The following is a 22,929-nucleotide window of genomic DNA, read 5'->3' on the forward strand; positions in this document are numbered from 1 at the left end:
ACATCTACACATCTACCCATCTACCCATCTACCCATCTACGCATCTACGCATCTACGCATCTACACATCTACACATCTACCCATCTACGCATCTACGCATCTACACATCTACACATCTACACATCTACACATCTACCCATCTACGCATCTACGCATCTACACATCTACACATCTACACATCTACACATCTACCCATCTACGCATCTACGCATCTACGCATCTACACATCTACCCATCTACGCATCTACGCATCTACACATCTACACATCTACACATCTACACATCTACCCATCTACGCATCTACGCATCTACACATCTACACATCTACACATCTACACATCTACCCATCTACGCATCTACGCATCTACACATCTACACATCTACACATCTACACATCTACCCATCTACGCATCTACACATCTACACATCTACACATCTACCCATCTACGCATCTACGCATCTACACATCTACACATCTACACATCTACACATCTACCCATCTACGCAGCTACGCAGCTACGCATCTACGCATCTACGCATCTACGCATCTACGCATCTACGCATCTACGCATCTACGCATCTACGCATCTACGCATCTACGCATCTACGCATCTACGCATCTACGCAGCTACGCATCTACGCAGCTACGCAGCTACGCATCTACGCATCTACGCATCTACGCATCTACGCATCTACGCATCTACGCATCTACGCATCTACGCATCTACACATCTACACATCTACACATCTACCCATCTACCCATCTACCCATCTACACAGCTACACATCTACACAGCTACACAGCTACACATCTACACATCTACACATCTACACATCTACACATCTACCCATCTACGCATCTACGCATCTACGCATCTACGCATCTACACATCTACACATCTACACATCTACCCATCTACACATCTACCCATCTACCCATCTACACAGCTACACATCTACACAGCTACACAGCTACACATCTACACATCTACACATCTACACATCTACACATCTACCCATCTACGCATCTACGCATCTACACATCTACACATCTACACATCTACCCATCTACCCATCTACGCATCTACGCATCTACACATCTACACATCTACACATCTACCCATCTACGCATCTACGCATCTACACATCTACACATCTACACATCTACACATCTACCCATCTACGCATCTACGCATCTACACATCTACACAGCTACACATCTACACAGCTACACAGCTACACATCTACACATCTACACATCTACACATCTACCCATCTACGCATCTACAAATCTACACATCTACACATCTACACATCTACACATCTACCCATCTACGCATCTACAAATCTACGCATCTACGCATCTACGCATCTACACATCTACACATCTACACATCTACACATCTACCCATCTACACATCTACCCATCTACGCAGCTACGCATCTACGCATCTACACATCTACACATCTACACATCTACACATCTACCCATCTACACATCTACACATCTACACATCTACACATCTACACATCTACCCATCTACGCAGCTACGCATCTACGCATCTACGCATCTACGCATCTACACATCTACACATCTACACATCTACACATCTACCCATCTACGCATCTACAAATCTACGCATCTACGCATCTACGCATCTACACATCTACACATCTACACATCTACACATCTACCCATCTACACATCTACCCATCTACGCAGCTACGCATCTACGCATCTACACATCTACACATCTACACATCTACACATCTACCCATCTACACATCTACACATCTACACATCTACACATCTACACATCTACCCATCTACGCAGCTACGCATCTACGCATCTACGCATGTACGCATCTACACATCTACACATCTACCCATCTACGCATCTACGCATCTACGCATCTACGCATCTACGCATCTACGCATCTACGCAGCTACGCATCTACCCATCTACGCATCTACGCATCTACGCATCTACGCATCTACGCATCTACGCATCTACACATCTACACATCTACACATCTACACATCTACGCATCTACACAGCTACGCATCTACACATCTACACATCTACCCATCTACCCATCTACGCATCTACGCATCTACGCATCTACGCATCTACGCATCTACGCATCTACACATCTACACATCTACACATCTACACATCTACGCAGCTACGCATCTACGCATCTACACAGCTATGCATCTACACATCTACACATCTACACATCTACCCATCTACGCATCTACGCATCTACGCATCTACGCATCTACGCATCTACGCATCTACGCATCTACGCAGCTACGCATCTACGCATCTACGCAGCTACGCATCTACGCAGCTACGCATCTACATATCTCAGCATCTTGTCCTCAGTTCAGAGTTTGCTCCACAGATTCATGTTTGGTTGTAGTTTCACATCAATGAACACATGAGACGGATGAACACATGAGACGGATGAACACATGAGACGGATGAACACATGAGACGGATGAACACATGAGACAGAGCAGCAGCAAGAATGAACCAACAGGAGTCCGTCCGTTCTTTGTTAAAAGCTCTGTTTTCACGTTCCACCTCTCTCTCTCTCTCTGTCTCTCTCTCTCTCTCTCTCTCTCTCTCTCTCTCTCTCTCTCTCTCTCTCTCTCTCTCTCTCTGCGTTTCAGAATACAGATATTTGATTGGCTGAGTAGCATCACGTGAGATGATTTTCAGTGCTTGTGCTAGAAAAGCTGTGCAGGTTAAAATAGAATTTTAGAATTCTCAATTGTACATCAGTTATACGTCCGGATAGGACAGCGTCTGACCAGCAGGGTCGTCCTCCTTCAGGAAATGGTTCTCGAGGAGAACCTGGAGGAGGTTCTGAAGGACCTTGAAAAGGTTCCAGGACTCCTTGAGGAGGCTGTAAAGTGATGTAGAGGTTCAGTCCGATTCAAAAATGTGGATTCCCAGAAAAAATCCAGACAGCCCATCAGCAGGCAGGGGGCGGGGCCACATGCCCCCAGGGGGCGGGGCCACAGAGCTTTAGTCCTCCTACATGAAACAGCTTCAGTTACAGACGGATCACAAACTTTCTGACATGTTTGATGTTGAAGACAATTTGAACAGAGAAAGGCATTATGGGTAAGTCTAATCTAAACTTTAGGTGGCTGGTTGAGAATAAAATAAGTGACTTTATTAAAGAGGCTACTGTGACCTCTGACCTTAAACATTCAGTGGAGTCACACCTGATCCTGGTCTCATCAGACCTGATCCTGGTCTGAGAACGTGTTGGTTCTGTTGGTCTTGAGGTTCATTGGTGGATCATCATGATCCTGGTCTCTCTGTGTTGGAGGTCTGTTCAGGTCTGACCCTCCTCAGGTCCCTTTAAAGGAAGACCAGATCTCTGTTTCTCTTATTTCAGGTTCAAACCTTCAGAGACTAGAACGCCTCTAACAGTAATAAAGTCAGATAATCTGTTTCATGTGTTTTATGATTATAATGATTTTATAACTTTTATCTCAAAAATGTCTCGAGTTAATCTTTAAACCATGAAATATAATTCAACATCAAGAAAAGACAAAGTGTTGTTGTTTACAGCACTGTGTGTGTGTGTGTTTATGGAACATGGGAGGAGTACTTCCTGTTTCTTCCTCTTCACTCAGTCTTCAAACAGTTCGTCTTCATGAGGAGAAGAACAAACCTCTGCAGTTATTAGATGATCATCAGCTGCAGATTCATCTTCTGTTGATTAATCGACTGTTAAGAGACGAAGAAGTGACTCATTTCTCTAAAGTTGGTGTTTGTTCATTTAAATGAAGGTGAATCTATCGTGTCGCTGTAGAGGTTTCTGTGTTTTGATGACTCATCTAAAATAATTGAAGTACTGTCCCTTTAAACTCTCTCTCTCTGAAGGACGTCGGCTCGCTCGACCCGAAACCTCCGATCTACGCTAACGTCTCCTCTGTGAAGAAAACAAACATCCCACAGATCTCCATCTCTGGCCCCGCCCTCCCCTCATCGCCTCCTCCTGGCCCCGCCCCCTCTGTTCCCGCTCACAGCCCCTCCTCTTCCGTCTCCTCATCCGGGATGATAAGCCCCGCCTCCCCCCTCAGCCCACAGGACGACTGGCAGGTAAGGTGACCTCTGACCTCTGATAGGTACGGGTGTGAAGTACTCGTGGGAAGTACTCGTGTGAAGTACGGATGTGAAGTACTCGTGTGAAGTACTCGTGGGAAGTACTCGTGTGAAGTACTCGTGGGAAGTACTCGTGTGAAGTACTCGTGTGAAGTACTGATGTGAAGTACTCGTGTGAAGTACGGATGTGAAGTACTGGTGTGAAATACTCGTGTGAAGTACTTGTGTGAAGTACTCGTGTGAAGTACTCGTGTGAAGTACTCGTGTGAAGTACTCGTGTGAAGTACTGGTGTGAAGTACTCGTGTGAAGTACTCGTGCGAAGTACTGGTGTGAAGTACTGGTGTGAAGTACTCGTGTGAAGTACTGGTGTGAAGTACTTGTGTGAAGTACTTGTGTGAAGTACTCGTGTGAAGTACTCGTGTGAAGTACTCGTGTGAAGTACTGGTGTGAAGTACTCGTGTGAAGTACTGGTGTGAAGTACTCGTGTGAAGTACTGGTGTGAAGTACTCGTGTGAAGTACTGGTGTGAAGTACTCGTGTGAAGTACTGGTGGGAAGTACTCGTGTGAAGTACTGGTGGGAAGTACTCGTGTGAAGTACTGGTGGGAAGTACTACATCCTAGACTCCCGTATGTAATAAAATATTTCCTGCTGAGTCGTGAGTAAATCTTTTTTTTATTGAGAGTAGATCAAATTATACACTTAAACCAAAACATCTTAAAACATTGTTAATTTACACTTTTAATGAATGAAGTTGTGAAAACCATGTTGGTGCAGTAAATACGAGTGTACCTGAACGCACCGTCAGGTCTCCAGCTGATTCTACTGAATAGAATCCGTCTCTATTGTTTAAACCACGTTCAGGTTCACAGAGACCAGGACAGCGGGAAGCAGTTCTATTTCCACCCTGTAACCAGACAGACCACCTGGTCCGACCCCCGCAGCCCTCCACCCCTGCCCGATGGAGACTTGGACCAGCCCAGGGGGGGCGAGGGGGGTCAGCTGACCTCCCCCTCTCCTCTGCTGTCCCCCCAGGTACCAGTTCTTAGGATCAAAGTTTGCTCCAGATTCAAACGTTAAACAGATGAAGTGAAAACCACCTGCTTCCTGTCAGGGTTCTGCTGGTTGGGACCAGCTGGTGGACGAAGTCTCAGGGAGGTTTTACTACCACAACCCCACCTCCGGAGCCACGACGTGGTCCGCCCCAGAGCCGCTCTCCCCCTCCTCCCCCTCCTCCCCCCCAGGGTCTACAGCCAACAGGAGGCACGACGACGGCCCGGTGAGATCCTCAGATAAGTCTGGATTAGGTCTGGTTTAACAAAACTGAAGTCTTAAGTCAGACTTCAATCAAAGCAGAACATGATGTCACAACAACAACAAAACTACATGAATATTAACCAAGAACAGTCATGTTTATTACATTGAAACATTTTATTTATTTTGTATTTATTTTAGCCTCCGCTGCCCGAGGAAGATTATCCTTCATCACAAGTCCACGATGACAACGACGTCTTCACAACGGTAAAACACACACACACACACACACACACACACACACACACACACACACACACACACACACACATACATACATACATACATACATACATACATACATACATAAACACACACACACACACACACACACACACACACACACACACACACACACACACACACACACACACACACACACACACACACACATACATACATACATACATACATACATACATATACACACACACACACACACACACACAGACGTACGTTGGTTTTACGTCCCTCGTTCACGTCGTCCCGGTTGTTTTCTCCTCTGCAGCGCGTGTGTTTGATTCCCAGAGCTCAGCTGGACCTGAAAGATGAAAACAGTCCGATCAAGCTGCCAGAGGTAATAAACCAACATTCATGAGTTTAAAATCTGATCCACAAACTGATTAACAATCTGCCTCATCATTCATTCATTCATTCATTGATGGTTCCAGCTCGCACATTTGCCCCAAAGTCTGATGGGAAATGGAGTTTCTGAAGAGGGAACGACTGTGCAGGTCAAGAACTGGAGACACAGCGTAGCTGAAGAGGTGAGTTACACACATAACAACAGGTAATAACTTGTACAAACGGGTAATAACTTGTACAAACAGGTAATAACTTGTACAAACAGATAATAACTTGTACAAACGGGTAATAACTTGTACAAACAGGTAATAACTTGTACAAACGGGTAATAACTTGTACAAACAGGTAATAACTTGTACAAACAGGTAATAACTTGTACAAACGGGTAATAACTTGTACAAACAGGTAATAACTTGTACAGGTAATAACTTGTACAAACGGGTAATAACTTGTACAAACGGGTAATAACTTGTACAAACGGGTAATAACTTGTACAGGTAATAACTTGTACAAACGGGTAATAACTTGTACAAACAGGTAATAACTTGTACAAACGGGTAATAACTTGTACAAACGGGTAATAACTTGTACAAACGGGTAATAACTTGTACAAACGGGTAATAACTTGTACAAACAGGTAATAACTTGTACAAACAGGTAATAACTTGTACAAACAGATAATAACTTGTACAAACGGGTAATAACTTGTACAAACGGGTAATAACTTGTACAAACGGGTAATAACTTGTACAAACAGGTAATAACTTGTACAAACGGGTAATAACTTGTACAAACAGGTAATAACTTGTACAAACGGGTAATAACTTGTACAAACAGGTAATAACTTGTACAAACAGGTAATAACTTGTACAAACAGGTATCAACTTAACTTCCATGTGGATTCTGTGTTCCAGACGTTTGCTCACGGCCACAGGAGGAACGTCTCTGAATACATTGAGGTGTCCAACAGAAGACCCTCCCCCGACAGTCCACAGGTAGACACACACTTACCTGTCTCAACATTACATACCCACTCACCTGTTCTCCTGCCCTTCATTCATTCATTTATTAATTCATCCATCATCATTCTATCAATGTTAAATAGACTGTACTTGTATACAGCTTTTCTAGTCTGGCCACTCAAAGCTCTTTATCACTACATGTCATCATTCACCCATTCACACATTGATGACAGGATTAGCGAGCATTTTAGGGTTAAGTGTCTTGCCCAAGGACACATCAACATGGACTAGCGGAGCCGGGAATCGAACCGCCGATCCTCTGATTGAAAGAAGACGCTGCTCTACCACTGAGTTTTAAGCCATCCATTCATTAATTCATTGATTGATTTATTGTTTGGTTGGTTGATTAGTTGGTTGGTTGTTTGGTTGGTTGATTAGTTGGTTGATTGGTTGGTTGGTTGGTTGGTTGGTTGATTAGTTGGTTGATTAGTTGGTTGATTAGTTGGTTGTTTGGTTGGTTGATTAGTTGGTTAAATGATTGATTGAATGATCATCCTATTCTCCTCCATAAAGCTCTCTGATCGGCACAAACTGAAGAGGAATCTGTCAGATCGGAGTTCAGGTTCCCAGCAGCTGCACGTAGGTCCTGCGTCCTGATTGGCTACTGAAGTTGTTGGGTGTCTGTTGGGTGGTCCAGTCAGATCTGCTGTAATTATCATGGAAACCATTGGAACTGTTTTACTAACTTTTGTTGGGAGACATGAAGAGTCAAACTAACATTAATGTCATTTCTGAACCTTTTGGGCAGATGTTTCCTCTCATGACGTGATGTTACGGTCAGAGGTCACATGTTTACGTCATGTGAACATCTCTCACTGAGGAAGGTTCTGCTCATCATTGTGATGGTTCTTCTGGTTCTGTTGGTGGTTCTACTGATGGTTCTACTGACGGGTGTACTGACGGTTCTACTGATGATTCTTCTGGTTCTGTTGGTGGTTCTATTGATGGTTCTTCTGGTTCTACTGATGGTTCTGCTGGTGGTTCTACTTATGGTTCTACTGATAGTTCTGGTGGTTGTGTTGTGATAATGTAATCAGATTTATGACCACACAAGATGACACACACACACACTCTCACACACCACTCCCATGTTTACACAGGAGTCACATTTCAAAGCCGACCTACAGGTTTGAATAAACCTGAAGACTCACTTGTCTGTCTCTCTCTCTCTCTTTGTCTCTGTCTCTCTCTCTGTCTGTCTGCCTGTCTTCCTGTCTGTCTCTACAGGGCCATCTGCTGGAGAAAGCAGGAATCATGAATAAGACCAAAGTAGTCGATCACAGTAAAAAGATCCGGTGAGATCTCTTAGTTCAAACTACATGTAGTGTATATCCTTGCTGTGCAAAGGATTGTGGGTCAAAATAGTCAGGATGTAGTTCATTTATTACCTGTTGTTCAATCAATGTTGTTGTTGTTTGTTGTTGACAGGAAGAACTGGAGTCAGTCCTGGACCGTCCTCCACGGTGGGATCCTCACCTTCCACAGAGACCCCAAGTCTGCTCCCACTGGGACCGCCGTAAGAACCACGGACATCCTATCATCAGCTAATGCTAGCATGCTAACACACTAAGCTAAGCTGTTAGCATGTTAGCATTCTTGTAACATTCAGTAGTACATCAGTAGAACAGATATTAACAGCGGGAACGCTAAACACTAAAAATATTAAACAACGTGTCAGTCCCACCGTCGACCAATCACAGAGCAGATCCATCATGACGATGACTTCCTGTCCTTCAGAGTAAAACGTCACAGATCGTTCCAGAATACACGGTGGAGCTGAGAGGAGCCTCGGTGGACTGGGCCGCCAAGGACAAGTCCTCCAAGAAGAACGTCCTGGAGGTACGTCACCGGGGTTACCTCCTGGTGCTTCTCCTGCGTCCTGATTGGCTGCTGTCAGATTGGATCGTTTTGGTGTTTTCAGGAAATGAACTGACTTTTGAATCTTTTGGGGCTCTGGGAAAAAGACCATAGTCTGAGTCCAAGTGAAATCAAGTCGAGTCTGATGTCATCACGTAATGTGACTGCGTCCTCCTGTTGCCGTAGTAACGTGTGTGTGTGTGTGTGTGTGTGTGTGTGTGTGTGTGTGTGTGTGTGTGTGTGTGTCACCGTGCAGCTGAAGACTCGTCAGGGCTGTGAGTATCTGATGCAGTACGACACCGAGAGCATCATCAGTGACTGGTTGAAGGTGATGCAGGACACCATCAGACAGCTGGTAATGACATCACTGTGACATCACTGTGACATCACTGAGGCTTCATCCACACTGAACTAAAATGATCTCTGTCCACTAACACGCCTGTAAACAAACGTCACGTGACTCTTCACGGACGCTGAGCGTGATGGTGCTTAGTTAATAAAATACGACAGATTAATAGTCTTTAATAATGAAAGGTCATGTTTGATACTTCAGATCGTCTTCTTTTTATTTTTCAGACTTCAGGCCATGGGTCTGTCTCTCTCTCTCTCTCTGTCTGTCTCTCTCTCTCTCTCTCTCTCTCTCTCTCTCTGTCTCTCTCTCTCTCTGCCACATGGTTTAGTAGATTATGGTTCATGAATATGGTCGTCTCACGTCTCTCTCGTAGCTGTGCTGTCTGTCTCTGGAGAGCAGTTGCTGCTTTAGGTCCTTTAGTTTCTGGACTTCACAATAGTTGTGCAGAACAAAATGAGCATTAATAGTCGTAGGTTTGATGCCTCCGCTCACTACTCACTTCACTAACAGCTGCTAGTAAAGTCAACCTGTAGTCATCATGTTTAATTAAGCTGGTAGTCGAAATCACTGTGACATCACTGTGACATCACTGTAACATCACTGTGACATCACTGTGACATCACTGTGACATCACTGTGACATCACTGTGACATCACTGGTTTGATGTTTCAGGAACAGGACCACGTGTCGGAGGACGAGGACGAAGCTGCTTCAGACAAAGAGGACAAAGACAGGAAGAGGACGAGTGAGTCTACAAAATAAAGCTTCAGACAGGAAGTGAATCTTTCTGTTTTCATTTCAACTTAAAGTGAACAAACGTTATGTCTTTGTTAAAGAAAATGATGATTTAGGTTATTAAACCTCCTCCTCCTCCTCTTCTATGTTCTAGCCACCAGGAGTCCCTCTGGTCCCTCTGGTTCCTCTGGTCCCTCTGGTCCCTCTGGTTCCTCTGGTTCCTCTGGTCCCTCTGGTCCCTCTGGTTCCTCTGGTTCCTCTGGTTCCTCTGGTTCCTCTGACTCGGAGCAGAGACGTGTCCGGACTAAACTGCGTCGCTTCCTCCAGAGGAGGCCGACGCTGCAGAGCGTCAAGGAGAGAGGCTACATCAGAGACAACGTGTTCGGCTGTCACCTGGACACACTCTGTCACCGGGAGAACACCACCACACCCAGGTTCATGGAGAAGTGTATCCGCACTGTGGAGAGGAGAGGTACACACACACACACACACACACACACACACACACACACACACACACTCTGATCAGGGTCTACCTGTGTGTGTGTGTTCAGGTCTGGATGTGGACGGGATCTACAGAGTGAGTGGAAACCTGGCTGTGATCCAGAAACTGAGACACAAAGCTGATCATGGTAACGTTCAAACATCCAAACGTCTCTCAATCTGTCGTCCCTCTGGTCCCTGTTGACCTGTTGACCTGTTGACCTGTTGACCTGTTGACCTGTCGTCCATGCAGAGGACCAGCTGGACCTGGAGGACGGGCAGTGGGAGGAGATCCACGTGATCACTGGAGCGCTGAAGCTTTTCCTGCGGGAGCTTCCAGAACCGCTGTTTCCCTTCAGCTGCTTCGACAAGTTCATCGCTGCCATCCGTCAGTAAACCCACGATCCTCCATCAGAGACTGAGACCAGGGGACCACTAAGACCAGGGGACATTCAAACCACTAAGACCAGGGGACATTCAAACCACCAAGACCAGGGGACATTTAAACCACCAAGACCAGGGGACATTTAAACCACTAAGACCAGGGGACATTTAAACCACCAAGACCAGGGGACATTCAAACCACCAAGACCAGGGGACATTTAAACCACCAAGACCAGGGGACATTCAAACCACCAAGACCAGGGGACATTCAAACCACCAAGACCAGGGGACATTTAAACCACCAAGACCAGGGGACATTCAAACCACTAAGACCAGGGGACATTCAAACCACCAAGACCAGGGGACATTCAAACCACCAAGACCAGGGGACATTTAAACCACCAAGACCAGGGGACATTCAAACCACCAAGACCAGGGGACATTCAAACCACCAAGACCAGGGGACATTCAAACCACCAAGACCAGGGGACATTTAAACCACCAAGACCAGGGGACATTCAAACCACCAAGACCAGGGGACATTTAAACCACCAAGACCAGGGGACATTCAAACCACCAAGACCAGGGGACATTCAAACCACCAAGACCAGGGGACATTTAAACCACCAAGACCAGGGGACATTCAAACCACCAAGACCAGGGGACATTCAAACCACCAAGACCAGGGGACATTTAAACCACCAAGACCAGGGGACATTCAAACCACTAAGACCAGGGGACATTCAAACCACCAAGACCAGGGGACATTCAAACCACCAAGACCAGGGGACATTCAAACCACCAAGACCAGGGGACATTCAAACCACCAAGACCAGGGGACATTCAAACCACTAAGACCAGGGGACATTCAAACCACCAAGACCAGGGGACATTCAAACCACTAAGACCAGGGGACATTTAAACCACCAAGACCAGGGGACATTTAAACCACCAAGACCAGGGGACATTTAAACCACCAAGACCAGGGGACATTTAAACCACCAAGACCAGGGGACATTCAAACCACTAAGACCAGGGGACATTCAAACCACCAAGACCAGGGGACATTTAAACCACCAAGACCAGGGGACATTTAAACCACCAAGACCAGGGGACATTTAAACCACCAAGACCAGGGGACATTCAAACCACCAAGACCAGGGGACATTCAAACCACCAAGACCAGGGGACATTTAAACCACCAAGACCAGGGGACATTTAAACCACCAAGACCAGGGGACATTCAAACCACTAAGACCAGGGGACATTCAAACCACCAAGACCAGGGGACATTCAAACCACCAAGACCAGGGGACATTTAAACCACCAAGACCAGGGGACATTTAAACCGCCAAGACCAGGGGACATTCAAACCGCCAAGACCAGGGGACATTCAAACCACTAAGACCAGGGGACATTCAAACCACCAAGACCAGGGGACATTCAAACCACCAAGACCAGGGGACATTCAAACCACTAAGACCAGGGGACATTTAAACCACCAAGACCAGGGGACATTTAAACCACCAAGACCAGGGGACATTCAAACCACTAAGACCAGGGGACATTCAAACCACCAAGACCAGGGGACATTCAAACCACCAAGACCAGGGGACATTTAAACCACCAAGACCAGGGGACATTCAAACCACCAAGACCAGGGGACATTCAAACCACCAAGACCAGGGGACATTCAAACCACCAAGACCAGGGGACATTCAAACCACCAAGACCAGGGGACATTTAAACCACCAAGACCAGGGGACATTTAAACCACCAAGACCAGGGGACATTTAAACCACCAAGACCAGGGGACATTCAAACCACTAAGACCAGGGGACATTCAAACCACCAAGACCAGGGGACATTCAAACCACCAAGACCAGGGGACATTTAAACCACCAAGACCAGGGGACATTCAAACCACCAAGACCAGGGGACATTCAAACCACTAAGACCAGGGGACATTCAAACCACCAAGACCAGGGGACATTCAAACCACTAAGACCAGGGGACATTTAAACCACCAAGACCAGGGGACATTTAAACCACCAAGACCAGGGGACATTCAAACCACTAAGACCAGGGGACATTCAAACCACTAAGACCAGGGGACATTCAAACCACCAAGACCAGGGGACATTCAAACCACCAAGACCAGGGGACATTCAAACCACCAAGACCAGGGGACATTCAAACCACTAAGACCAGGGGACATTCAAACCACCAAGACCAGGGGACATTCAAACCACCAAGACCAGGGGACATTCAAACCACCAAGACCAGGGGACATTCAAACCACTAAGACCAGGGGACATTTAAACCACCAAGACCAGGGGACATTTAAACCACCAAGACCAGGGGACATTTAAACCACCAAGACCAGGGGACATTCAAACCACCAAGACCAGGGGACATTCAAACCACCAAGACCAGGGGACATTTAAACCACCAAGACCAGGGGACATTTAAACCACCAAGACCAGGGGACATTCAAACCACTAAGACCAGGGGACATTCAAACCACCAAGACCAGGGGACATTCAAACCACCAAGACCAGGGGACATTTAAACCACCAAGACCAGGGGACATTTAAACCGCCAAGACCAGGGGACATTCAAACCGCCAAGACCAGGGGACATTCAAACCACTAAGACCAGGGGACATTCAAACCACCAAGACCAGGGGACATTCAAACCACCAAGACCAGGGGACATTCAAACCACTAAGACCAGGGGACATTTAAACCACCAAGACCAGGGGACATTTAAACCACCAAGACCAGGGGACATTCAAACCACTAAGACCAGGGGACATTCAAACCACCAAGACCAGGGGACATTCAAACCACCAAGACCAGGGGACATTTAAACCACCAAGACCAGGGGACATTCAAACCACCAAGACCAGGGGACATTCAAACCACCAAGACCAGGGGACATTCAAACCACCAAGACCAGGGGACATTCAAACCACCAAGACCAGGGGACATTTAAACCACCAAGACCAGGGGACATTTAAACCACCAAGACCAGGGGACATTTAAACCACCAAGACCAGGGGACATTCAAACCACCAAGACCAGGGGACATTCAAACCACTAAGACCAGGGGACATTCAAACCACCAAGACCAGGGGACATTCAAACCACCAAGACCAGGGGACATTCAAACCACTAAGACCAGGGGACATTTAAACCACCAAGACCAGGGGACATTTAAACCACCAAGACCAGGGGACATTCAAACCACTAAGACCAGGGGACATTCAAACCACCAAGACCAGGGGACATTCAAACCACCAAGACCAGGGGACATTTAAACCACCAAGACCAGGGGACATTCAAACCACCAAGACCAGGGGACATTCAAACCACTAAGACCAGGGGACATTCAAACCACCAAGACCAGGGGACATTCAAACCACTAAGACCAGGGGACATTTAAACCACCAAGACCAGGGGACATTTAAACCACCAAGACCAGGGGACATTCAAACCACTAAGACCAGGGGACATTCAAACCACTAAGACCAGGGGACATTCAAACCACCAAGACCAGGGGACATTCAAACCACCAAGACCAGGGGACATTCAAACCACCAAGACCAGGGGACATTCAAACCACTAAGACCAGGGGACATTCAAACCACCAAGACCAGGGGACATTCAAACCACCAAGACCAGGGGACATTCAAACCACCAAGACCAGGGGACATTCAAACCACTAAGACCAGGGGACATTTAAACCACCAAGACCAGGGGACATTTAAACCACCAAGACCAGGGGACATTTAAACCACCAAGACCAGGGGACATTCAAACCACTAAGACCAGGGGACATTCAAACCACCAAGACCAGGGGACATTCAAACCACTAAGACCAGGGGACATTTAAACCACCAAGACCAGGGGACATTTAAACCACCAAGACCAGGGGACATTTAAACCACCAAGACCAGGGGACATTTAAACCACCAAGACCAGGGGACATTCAAATAACTAAAACTACGAAAACCACGTGTGTGTTTATGTCCCTGCAGAGGTCCAGGACTACAGCCTGAAAGTCTCCTACATGAAGGACCTGGTTTGCTCTCTGCCTCTGCCGAACCACGACACCATGGAGCTGCTGTTCAAACACCTGCGCAGGTGAACAGCACACATGTTGACATGTTGGACGTTGATCTGAGGGGTTTGGGGGGACGATCGTTGGGTTCGTCTGGTCCGGACCAGACACCCCATTTCAGGCGGTCTAGGTTTGGTTGTTTGGTCCACATCAGCTCAAACAAATCGCACCTGAGACCTGAGTCTGTTTTAGCGGAACCAAACCGGTTCGGTGTGAAAGCAGGCTCGGACTCTGTTCTGGTTCTGGTTCCACAGACATCTGACAACCATATCAGCCTTTTCTCACCGATACCTGTGAGTCTAACCGAGTTCACCCTGAAACAGGAACCACATTGTTTGTCTCTCTCTCTGCAGGGTGATCGAGCACAAGGAGTCCAACAGGATGTCGGTTCAGAGCGTCGCCATCGTGTTCGGCCCCACGTTGCTTCGCCCTCAGACCGAGTCCGCCAATATGACGATCCACATGGTGTTCCAGAGTCAGATAGTGGAGCTCATACTCAACGAGTTCCACACCGTCTTCTCCCAGAGGTAGGGGGAACCTCCCAGAACCCTCCGAGACCTCCTGCAAGCCCCCCAAACATTAGGAAACCTGCTGAAAGTCTTCCAAAGTGTCAGGGAACCTTCTCAAACTTTGAACCTAATCGTCACCTCGTCTCTGAGCCAAGTTCACCGGAGATCGAACCTGGAATCTGCTGGCCACATGATGCCTCTTTCTAACCGCTGTGATGAAATGATCCAAGTAGAACTTCAGAGGAACCACCTAGAACCCTGAACTGGTTTTGAAACATTTGACAGCAGCCTTGCTCTTTTTTTTAAGGTAATCGACCAAATGGAAGATATTTTCTTGGCACCTTAAATCCCCCAGACGTCTCACTTTGAGCAAGAAATCTTCCAACAAATTCCAGATCCTTCAGGAACTTTGTAGATCTCCAGGACTAACACATGATGACGGGATTACAACTGGAACCAGCAGGCTTCACCAGGTACCTCTCTAACTACCGCACCTGAAATGGTCCCGGTAGAACCAGAGTGGAACCATCTAGAACCCTGGACTGGTTTTGTTATTTTAAACTTGAGCCATTTTACAATTTAAAAGACCAACAAAAATGTGACATTTTAGCAACTTATAAAACACACAGTTTTAAAAGGTGCCTGGTGATCAGACGTTATTGAGGTAGAACCTGGAACTTGCCCTTTACCGACCACTAAATATCACTGGTGGAACTCTGTAGAACCTTGGATTCATTGTGACACTTTAACCAGTAGCTTCGCTGCTCTTTCAAGGAAACGGACCAAACAAAACGAAATCTCTCACTTTGAGGAACAACTCTCCCAAAACCTTCCAGAACTCTTTAGAAATCGCCTCCTTTTTTAAATTGGGTTGACATTTAAATTCAAGGGGTGTTGAAGCTGTTTAGTACTTAACGCTCTCATCACAAGACCACCAAGCCGCATGCACCACAGTAAGACCCTGAACGGAACCACCTTGAACCCTGGACTGGTTCTGAAACCTTAAGCAGCACCTCCACTTTGCTTTCAAGGCAACAGACCAAACAAAACATCTCAGAGTGAGAACTATCCAAACAGGTTCCAGATTATTTTGGAACCTTGTAGAATTCTGGAACCAAACATCACCTGACCCAGCTGGAACCACCTAATCCACTGGTTCTAAAATGAGAGGATTCTCCAGAACCTTCAGAACTCTGGACCTCTGTGACCCGTCCGTCTCCAGTGCTTTCCTGTTTCTAAGGAAAGTTCCAGATATTCAAGAAAAAACTCTTCAGAACCAAACAGGATTCTCACACTTTCTCTAGAACGACCTCAGATGTTCTATGAAGTAGTTATTTTCTCATAACTTCTATAGAACCAGAGGAGTCGCCCCCTGCTGGACACTAGAGAGAATGCAGCTCTAACACGTGAACACTGGATCCTCTAAAACCACATTCCTACTGAAGTTTAACTCAAAGTATCGAAATAAAGTCACAGATATGCACATCAAAGTCATTTTATAGAACATGTTGATACCAAGTTTGTGTTGTAGTTTGAAATCAATAAGACTTAAGATGCTGGATCACAATCAGTCACGTAGTGTTTTCAAGAGACACAAAATAACACCACAGAAGAAGAAGAAGCGCTTTGTCACAGGAAGAGTCTTTGTGCTGAGCGAGGCTCAACACATCCTGGATCTAACGGTTAATTAAAGTGTTTATCATTGAATGTTAATAAGAATATAAAGTTGAGGCCCCGGGACGTGTCCCTGAGGGACTCAAGCTATTAAAGACAGAAATCAGAGTTTTATGAGGGATGAATTTGACAGGAACATGTTTACTGTTTGACAGGTGAATATAAATGATACTCTGTATGTTTGATAGTATTGAGTTATGTATTACAGAAATAGAACAAAGTAAACATGGAAGATTAAATCAAATGAACTGATCTTTGTTTGTTCACGAGTGTTTTCTGACTGATTTACTCTGAACTTCATAAACTCTTCAATGAATCCACTTTATTTCCACACGGAGTTACATTCAGTTTAGAAATGAAAGACGGAGACAGAAAAGCTGAATCTGAAATCTAAAGACCCGTTTACGCTCATTCCTCCCGCCGACAGTCAGACCTCCAGGGTCCTCTCAGGTCTACTGATCAGTCAGACCTCCAGGGTCCTCTCAGGTCTACTGATCAGTCAGGCCTCCAGGGTCCTCTCAGGTCTACTGATCAGTCAGACCTCCAGGGTCCTCTCAGGTCTACTGATCAGTCAGGCCTCCAGGGTCCTCTCAGGTCACCTGATCAGTCAGACCTCCAGGGTCCTCTCAGGTCACCTGATCAGTCAGACCTCCAGGGTCCTCTCAGGTCACCTGATCAGTCAGACCTCCAGGGTCCTCTCAGGTCTACTGATCAGTCAGACCTCCAGGGTCCTCTCAGGTCTACTGATCAGTCAGACCTCCAGGGTCCTCTCAGGTCTACTGATCAGTCAGACCTCCAGGGTCCTCTCAGGTCTACTGATCAGTCAGACCTCCAGGGTCCTCTCAGGTCTACTGATCAGTCAGACCTCCAGGGTCCTCTCAGGTCACCTGATCAGTCAGACCTCCAGGGTCCTCTCAGGTCTACTGATCAGTCAGACCTCCAGGGTCCTCTCAGGTCTACTGATCAGTCAGACCTCCAGGGTCCTCTCAGGTCTACTGATCAGTCAGACCTCCAGGGTCCTCTCAGGTCTACTGATCAGTCCTGGAGTCTCAGTGATGAACGCTTTGCAAGAGTCGAACGCAACTTCACAATCAAACGTGATCTATGAAAACAGACCTGACGGTAGAAAGAGGTGAACTGATCAGAAACTAACTCGTGAGAACACTTATAGAATGAGAGGCATCATTTCATAGAATTATAGATATTACGTATAATGATACCAGAGACAAGACGAGTTAAAAGTAATAAATACACATTTATTTAAGGAATAACTGAACTAAACTAAACCAACCAACCAACCAGGTCCTCCACACAGGAGAGGAGAGGAGCACCAGCCAGAGAAGAGGTGCTTCTTCAGAGCTGCCACTTCCAGCAGCTCAGGTCGTTAGCTCATCAACATCCTGCAAGACAAACTGAGGGGAAACAAGACACAAACCCTGGTGGAAGGTAGGGGGTCTCACAATGTGTATATGTGTATATATGTGTATATATATACAATTCAATCATGAATCTAAAGTAGTGTATTCACTCTTTTATGTTAAAGTGCTGCTGTATGAACTAAAGGTCAACAACATTTGGTGTAAACACGTTAAACTCATCCGGTTCTTGTTAACAGCAGGATTCTCTTCACACAGCAGCAGGTACAATATTTCCTGTAAATCTCAACTTAAACATAAATGTAATCAAATATAAAACCAAAGCTATTTACATCAGGGCATTAACGTTTTATCTAAAACAAGTTACCCAGAGTCCAGAGGCTCGTACGTGACGTCATGAGGACGTTCCTCAGACCGACATCTTCACAACACCAACCTGCAGTGTGTCTCCACTACTCTGTAGCATCAGTTAGCGTGTCTCTGTAGCATCAGTTAGCTTGTCTCTGTAGCATCAGTTAGCTTGTCTCTGTAGCATCTGTTAGCTTGTCTCTGTAGCATCTGTTAGCTTGTCTCTGTAGCATCAGTTAGCTTGTCTCTGTAGCATCTGTTAGCTTGTCTCTGTAGCATCAGTTAGCTTGTCTCTGTAGCATCTGTTAGCTTGTCTCTGTAGCATCAGTTAGCTTGTCTCTGTAGCATCTGTTAGCTTGTCTCTGTAGCATCTGTTAGCTTGTCTCTGTAGCATCAGTTAGCTTGTCTCTGTAGCATCTGTTAGCTTGTCTCTGTAGCATCTGTTAGCTTGTCTCTGTAGCATCAGTTAGCTTGTCTCTGTAGCATCTGTTAGCTTGTCTCTGTAGCATCTGTTAGCTTGTCTCTGTAGCATCTGTTAGCTTGTCTTTAGCTTCTCTAAACTTCTCCCATGCGCTGCATCAACATAGTCTGAAGACTTCCTCCACCGCTCGTTTGGGTGATTTGCTGCATCAACGGTGTGTATTGCATTAAAAAAAAACTGCATTAATGATAAAATAATTGTTGGCGTTAATTAATTAACTCGTTAACTTGCCCAGCCCTAATTTATATGTAATGTGTATATATGTATCAGTGGTGGCTGGTCAATAGAGGGCCATGGGGCCTGGCCCCACCTTGAGCCCCTCACCAAAAAAAGAAAAAAAGATCCTGTGCTTTTATTTTGAAGGGGGTTTTGTATGCAGCCTGTCTGCTCATCATCTCCGCTTGTGTGCACGTCTCAGAACGCGCAGCTAGTGAGGCCGAACCCACGAGACGGGTCTATGAAGCAGTTTAGCCAATCGCTGATTAAAGATAGAAATGAGTGACATACAATTTAGCCAATCAGCGTCCTCAAATAGATTCGATTTGGCCCCAAGCTGCGCGTTCTCGTCAGGAGAAGTCTCTACAGGCGAGCGCGAGCACCACTCCTCCTCCACCCGTCTGAGAGGAGACGTTTGATTAGAAACTTCAGTCAAAGAGCTGATCCCAGATCAGCCTGACCTCCCAATCACACAGCAGACTAGCGGGAAAGAGAAGCAGCACGTGAAGCTTCTCCACTAGCTGCACCAGACAGGCTAGGCTAGCTGGATGACGTCATGCTAACAACTTCTTTATCTTTAAAACAACGAGGACAGATCCAGCACGGACAGGTAGGGAGTGAGGGAGGAGGAGGTAAGGAGACATGGGAACACCAGGGTAGGGAGTGAGGGAGGAGGAGGTAAGGAGACATGAGAACACCAGGGTAGGGAGTGAGGGAGGAGGAGGTAAGGAGACATGAGGACACCAGGGTAGGGAGTGAGGGTGGAGGAGGTAAGGAGACATGAGGACACCAGGGTAGGGAGTGAGGGAGGAGGAGGTAAGGAGACATGAGGACACCAGGGTAGGGAGTGAGGGAGGAGGAGGTAAGGAGACATGAGGACACCAGGGTAGGGAGTGAGGGAGGAGGAGGTAAGGAGACATGAGGACACCAGGGTAGGGAGTGAGGGAGGAGGAGGTAAGGAGACATGAGAACACCAGGGTAGGGTGTTGCTACTAATACTTCTACTATCAGTACTGCTGACAGTGTTTAAGCCACAGAAAGCGTTTGAATATCAACACGTTCAGCTGATGTGACTTTTCATATTTCTAAAATTTAAACTTTTTGAATTATTAAGCTTTTTGCACATTCTTTTTTGAATGGGTTTCTATGGAGAATATTTAAAAAGAAATATGTGTCTTTTGCCTTTGACTCCACAATGTTCACTCTTCATGCACGATGTTTGGATTTTAAAGGAGCTAATCTTGTGCTGGTCGTAGTCGTGTGACTGTGGAATCCAACAGAGTTACACATTAACCTCCACCAGCTGCTCCATCAGACTCCATGTTAAACCTCCACCAGCTGCTCCATCAGACTCCATGTTAAACCTCCACCAGCTGCTCCATCAGACTCCATGTTAAACCTCACCGCTCATCTCTCAGAGAAAGCACACGTACCAGCTGTGTTTCTTGCTCTGGAGCTCACATGTTTAACACCACAAACATAAAAACCACATCGCCGCGTTCGGCAGAGTCTCATCTTTCTCACGGTATCCATATTTTGGGACTCAGACTCCGGCTTGCAAATGTTCCAAATTACAGTAAAGACGCATTCATTTGGCCTTTTTCCTGCAACACCCGGCGGTTCAGTTGATCCACTAGATGGACTCCAGACACACTTGAGCTCTGCTGGTCTGGTCTCTATGACGCCCACACCGCCTTCACTGATTGGTTCTTAGCAGCACGGCGGTCCTTCCTGGTTCTTCACACTCCTATCACGTGACCCGGAAGATCACAACAACAACAACAGCAGCAGCAGCCTCGATCACCGATCCACTACCAGATGATTCAACATGGTGCCTGAGTACAGCTGCTGCTGACGTGTTGTGTTCACCAGCAGCTGTTCAGGTGAAGCTTCATTAGGAGGAAGCAGCTGGTAATGCAGCGGTCAGTGAGCAGCGTGTCCAGCGGAGGAATCAGACCTACGGAGCGGACGTCTGGAGTCACGTTAGCGGCTTCAGGGAGGCTGATGAACACAACGGAGGACTTTCCTGTTCTGATTCATGCTTATTTTGTTCTGCACAACTACTGTGACGTCTGCAGATCAAATGTAAAGGAACTCAACAGGAAATGCTCTCCAGCAGACAGAGAAGACTCCAGCAGAGCGACGAGAACAACAAGGAACCCGAGGAACGAGTGAGACGAGTCGACCACATTCATGGACCAGAATCTAGTCAACTTGTGTATAATGTTGATTTTAAAGTACGTTTGATGAGATAAAGACCTGCAGCGCTGTAACCAACGTTAAGGCTGAAACATACAACTTCTACAACTTTCCACTAAACGTGTGTTTGAGTTCATAGAGGAAGATTTTAGAGAAGATCTGAAGTTTCAAACACTTTCATTGTTAAATGATTATTATTGTGTTTTGTTTAGCTAAGCAACCGATCTACTTCCTGTTTACACAGCAGCCACACGCCCAGCGCACACCAAGAGTCACGTGATGCTCGTTTTCAGGCGCTTTCGTCTGGACGGAGGTCGTTTCTGAGACGATGCTGAAACGCCGTGAGGACGAAGATGGTTTAGTTTTAGTCCAACTCCCTTAAACTGGACGAGGTTCTGCTTCACTGAGCCAAGCTTCCAAACCAAGGGCGTAGCTTTGGCCTCAGCATTGGTAGGGACACTGCCAGCCGCCCCCCAATATACAGTAACAGTATATTCTATATCCAAAATATATTAAAAACTTTTCCCAGTTGTGCAGCAATCTATTCTGCAGCACTTAATATGCTATAAATAAAGTGTTTTCTTCCTTTATGCAATTAGTAGTAGTGCTGGGCAACGATTAACATTTGTAATCTCGATTAATCTCATTGTTATGGCAAAGTTCAATAATGAATTCAAAAGTAGTGTATTGTGCACTTTTATTTGAAAAGTACTGCTATATGAACAATAACATTTGGTTTGTACACTTTAAACAAATAAGGTGCTTTTTAACAGCAGTATTCTGTACACAGTAGCAGTTATATTTCTTGCACTGTCTGTGCTCAGTGTGCTGACGTCATGTGAAACGTTCCACTGCTGTGCAACAAGAATAAAATGTTTGAATGTCAGAGCGTGAGAATGCAGCTCTACTCTTCATCACTATGATGCTGTAACTCCGAGGTGATGACGGTTACCCAGCGATCAAAGAATAAAGACACTTTACGCACAATTTAGGTGTATTCTCCCTTTAACTCACGAGATGCAGGTAGCATGTTTTATACTTAATGTGAATATAATTCATACTTTGTTGGCATCTTATTCTGAAAATCGGATGTTAGTCTGAAGAAACCGGATGTTGTCTCACGTTAATCTTTCCGCTAA

General features: G+C 46.0%; 1 protein-coding gene across 2 annotated transcripts in view; it reads left to right on the forward strand.

The window, feature by feature from the left end:
• Nucleotides 1–17,423, forward strand: part of arhgap27l (Rho GTPase activating protein 27, like) — a 29,108-nt gene extending 11,685 nt beyond the window's left edge. Inside the window, exons 4-21 of one of the 2 annotated variants that reach the window (XM_079177373.1) lie at nucleotides 3,910–4,128; nucleotides 4,995–5,165; nucleotides 5,245–5,409; nucleotides 5,586–5,651; nucleotides 5,953–6,021; nucleotides 6,116–6,211; nucleotides 6,944–7,024; nucleotides 7,565–7,630; nucleotides 8,279–8,346; nucleotides 8,480–8,567; nucleotides 8,789–8,890; nucleotides 9,165–9,263; nucleotides 9,933–10,005; nucleotides 10,150–10,467; nucleotides 10,550–10,627; nucleotides 10,732–10,866; nucleotides 14,905–15,010; nucleotides 15,341–17,423. In XM_079177373.1, coding sequence (XP_079033499.1) covers nucleotides 3,910–4,128; nucleotides 4,995–5,165; nucleotides 5,245–5,409; nucleotides 5,586–5,651; nucleotides 5,953–6,021; nucleotides 6,116–6,211; nucleotides 6,944–7,024; nucleotides 7,565–7,630; nucleotides 8,279–8,346; nucleotides 8,480–8,567; nucleotides 8,789–8,890; nucleotides 9,165–9,263; nucleotides 9,933–10,005; nucleotides 10,150–10,467; nucleotides 10,550–10,627; nucleotides 10,732–10,866; nucleotides 14,905–15,010; nucleotides 15,341–15,518 — 2,178 coding nt within the window. In that variant the 3' untranslated portion in view covers nucleotides 15,519–17,423. The remainder of the gene's footprint in view (nucleotides 1–3,909; nucleotides 4,129–4,994; nucleotides 5,166–5,244; nucleotides 5,410–5,585; nucleotides 5,652–5,952; nucleotides 6,022–6,115; nucleotides 6,212–6,943; nucleotides 7,025–7,564; nucleotides 7,631–8,278; nucleotides 8,347–8,479; nucleotides 8,568–8,788; nucleotides 8,891–9,164; nucleotides 9,264–9,932; nucleotides 10,006–10,149; nucleotides 10,468–10,549; nucleotides 10,628–10,731; nucleotides 10,867–14,904; nucleotides 15,011–15,340) is intronic. The other variant, XM_079177374.1, reaches the window with a different exon arrangement.
• The last annotated feature ends 5,506 nt before the right edge of the window (nucleotides 17,424–22,929 follow it).

Source organism: Pholis gunnellus (assembly GCF_910591455.1).
Source record: "Pholis gunnellus genome assembly, chromosome: 17".
Classification (NCBI taxonomy): Eukaryota; Metazoa; Chordata; class Actinopteri; order Perciformes; family Pholidae; genus Pholis; species Pholis gunnellus.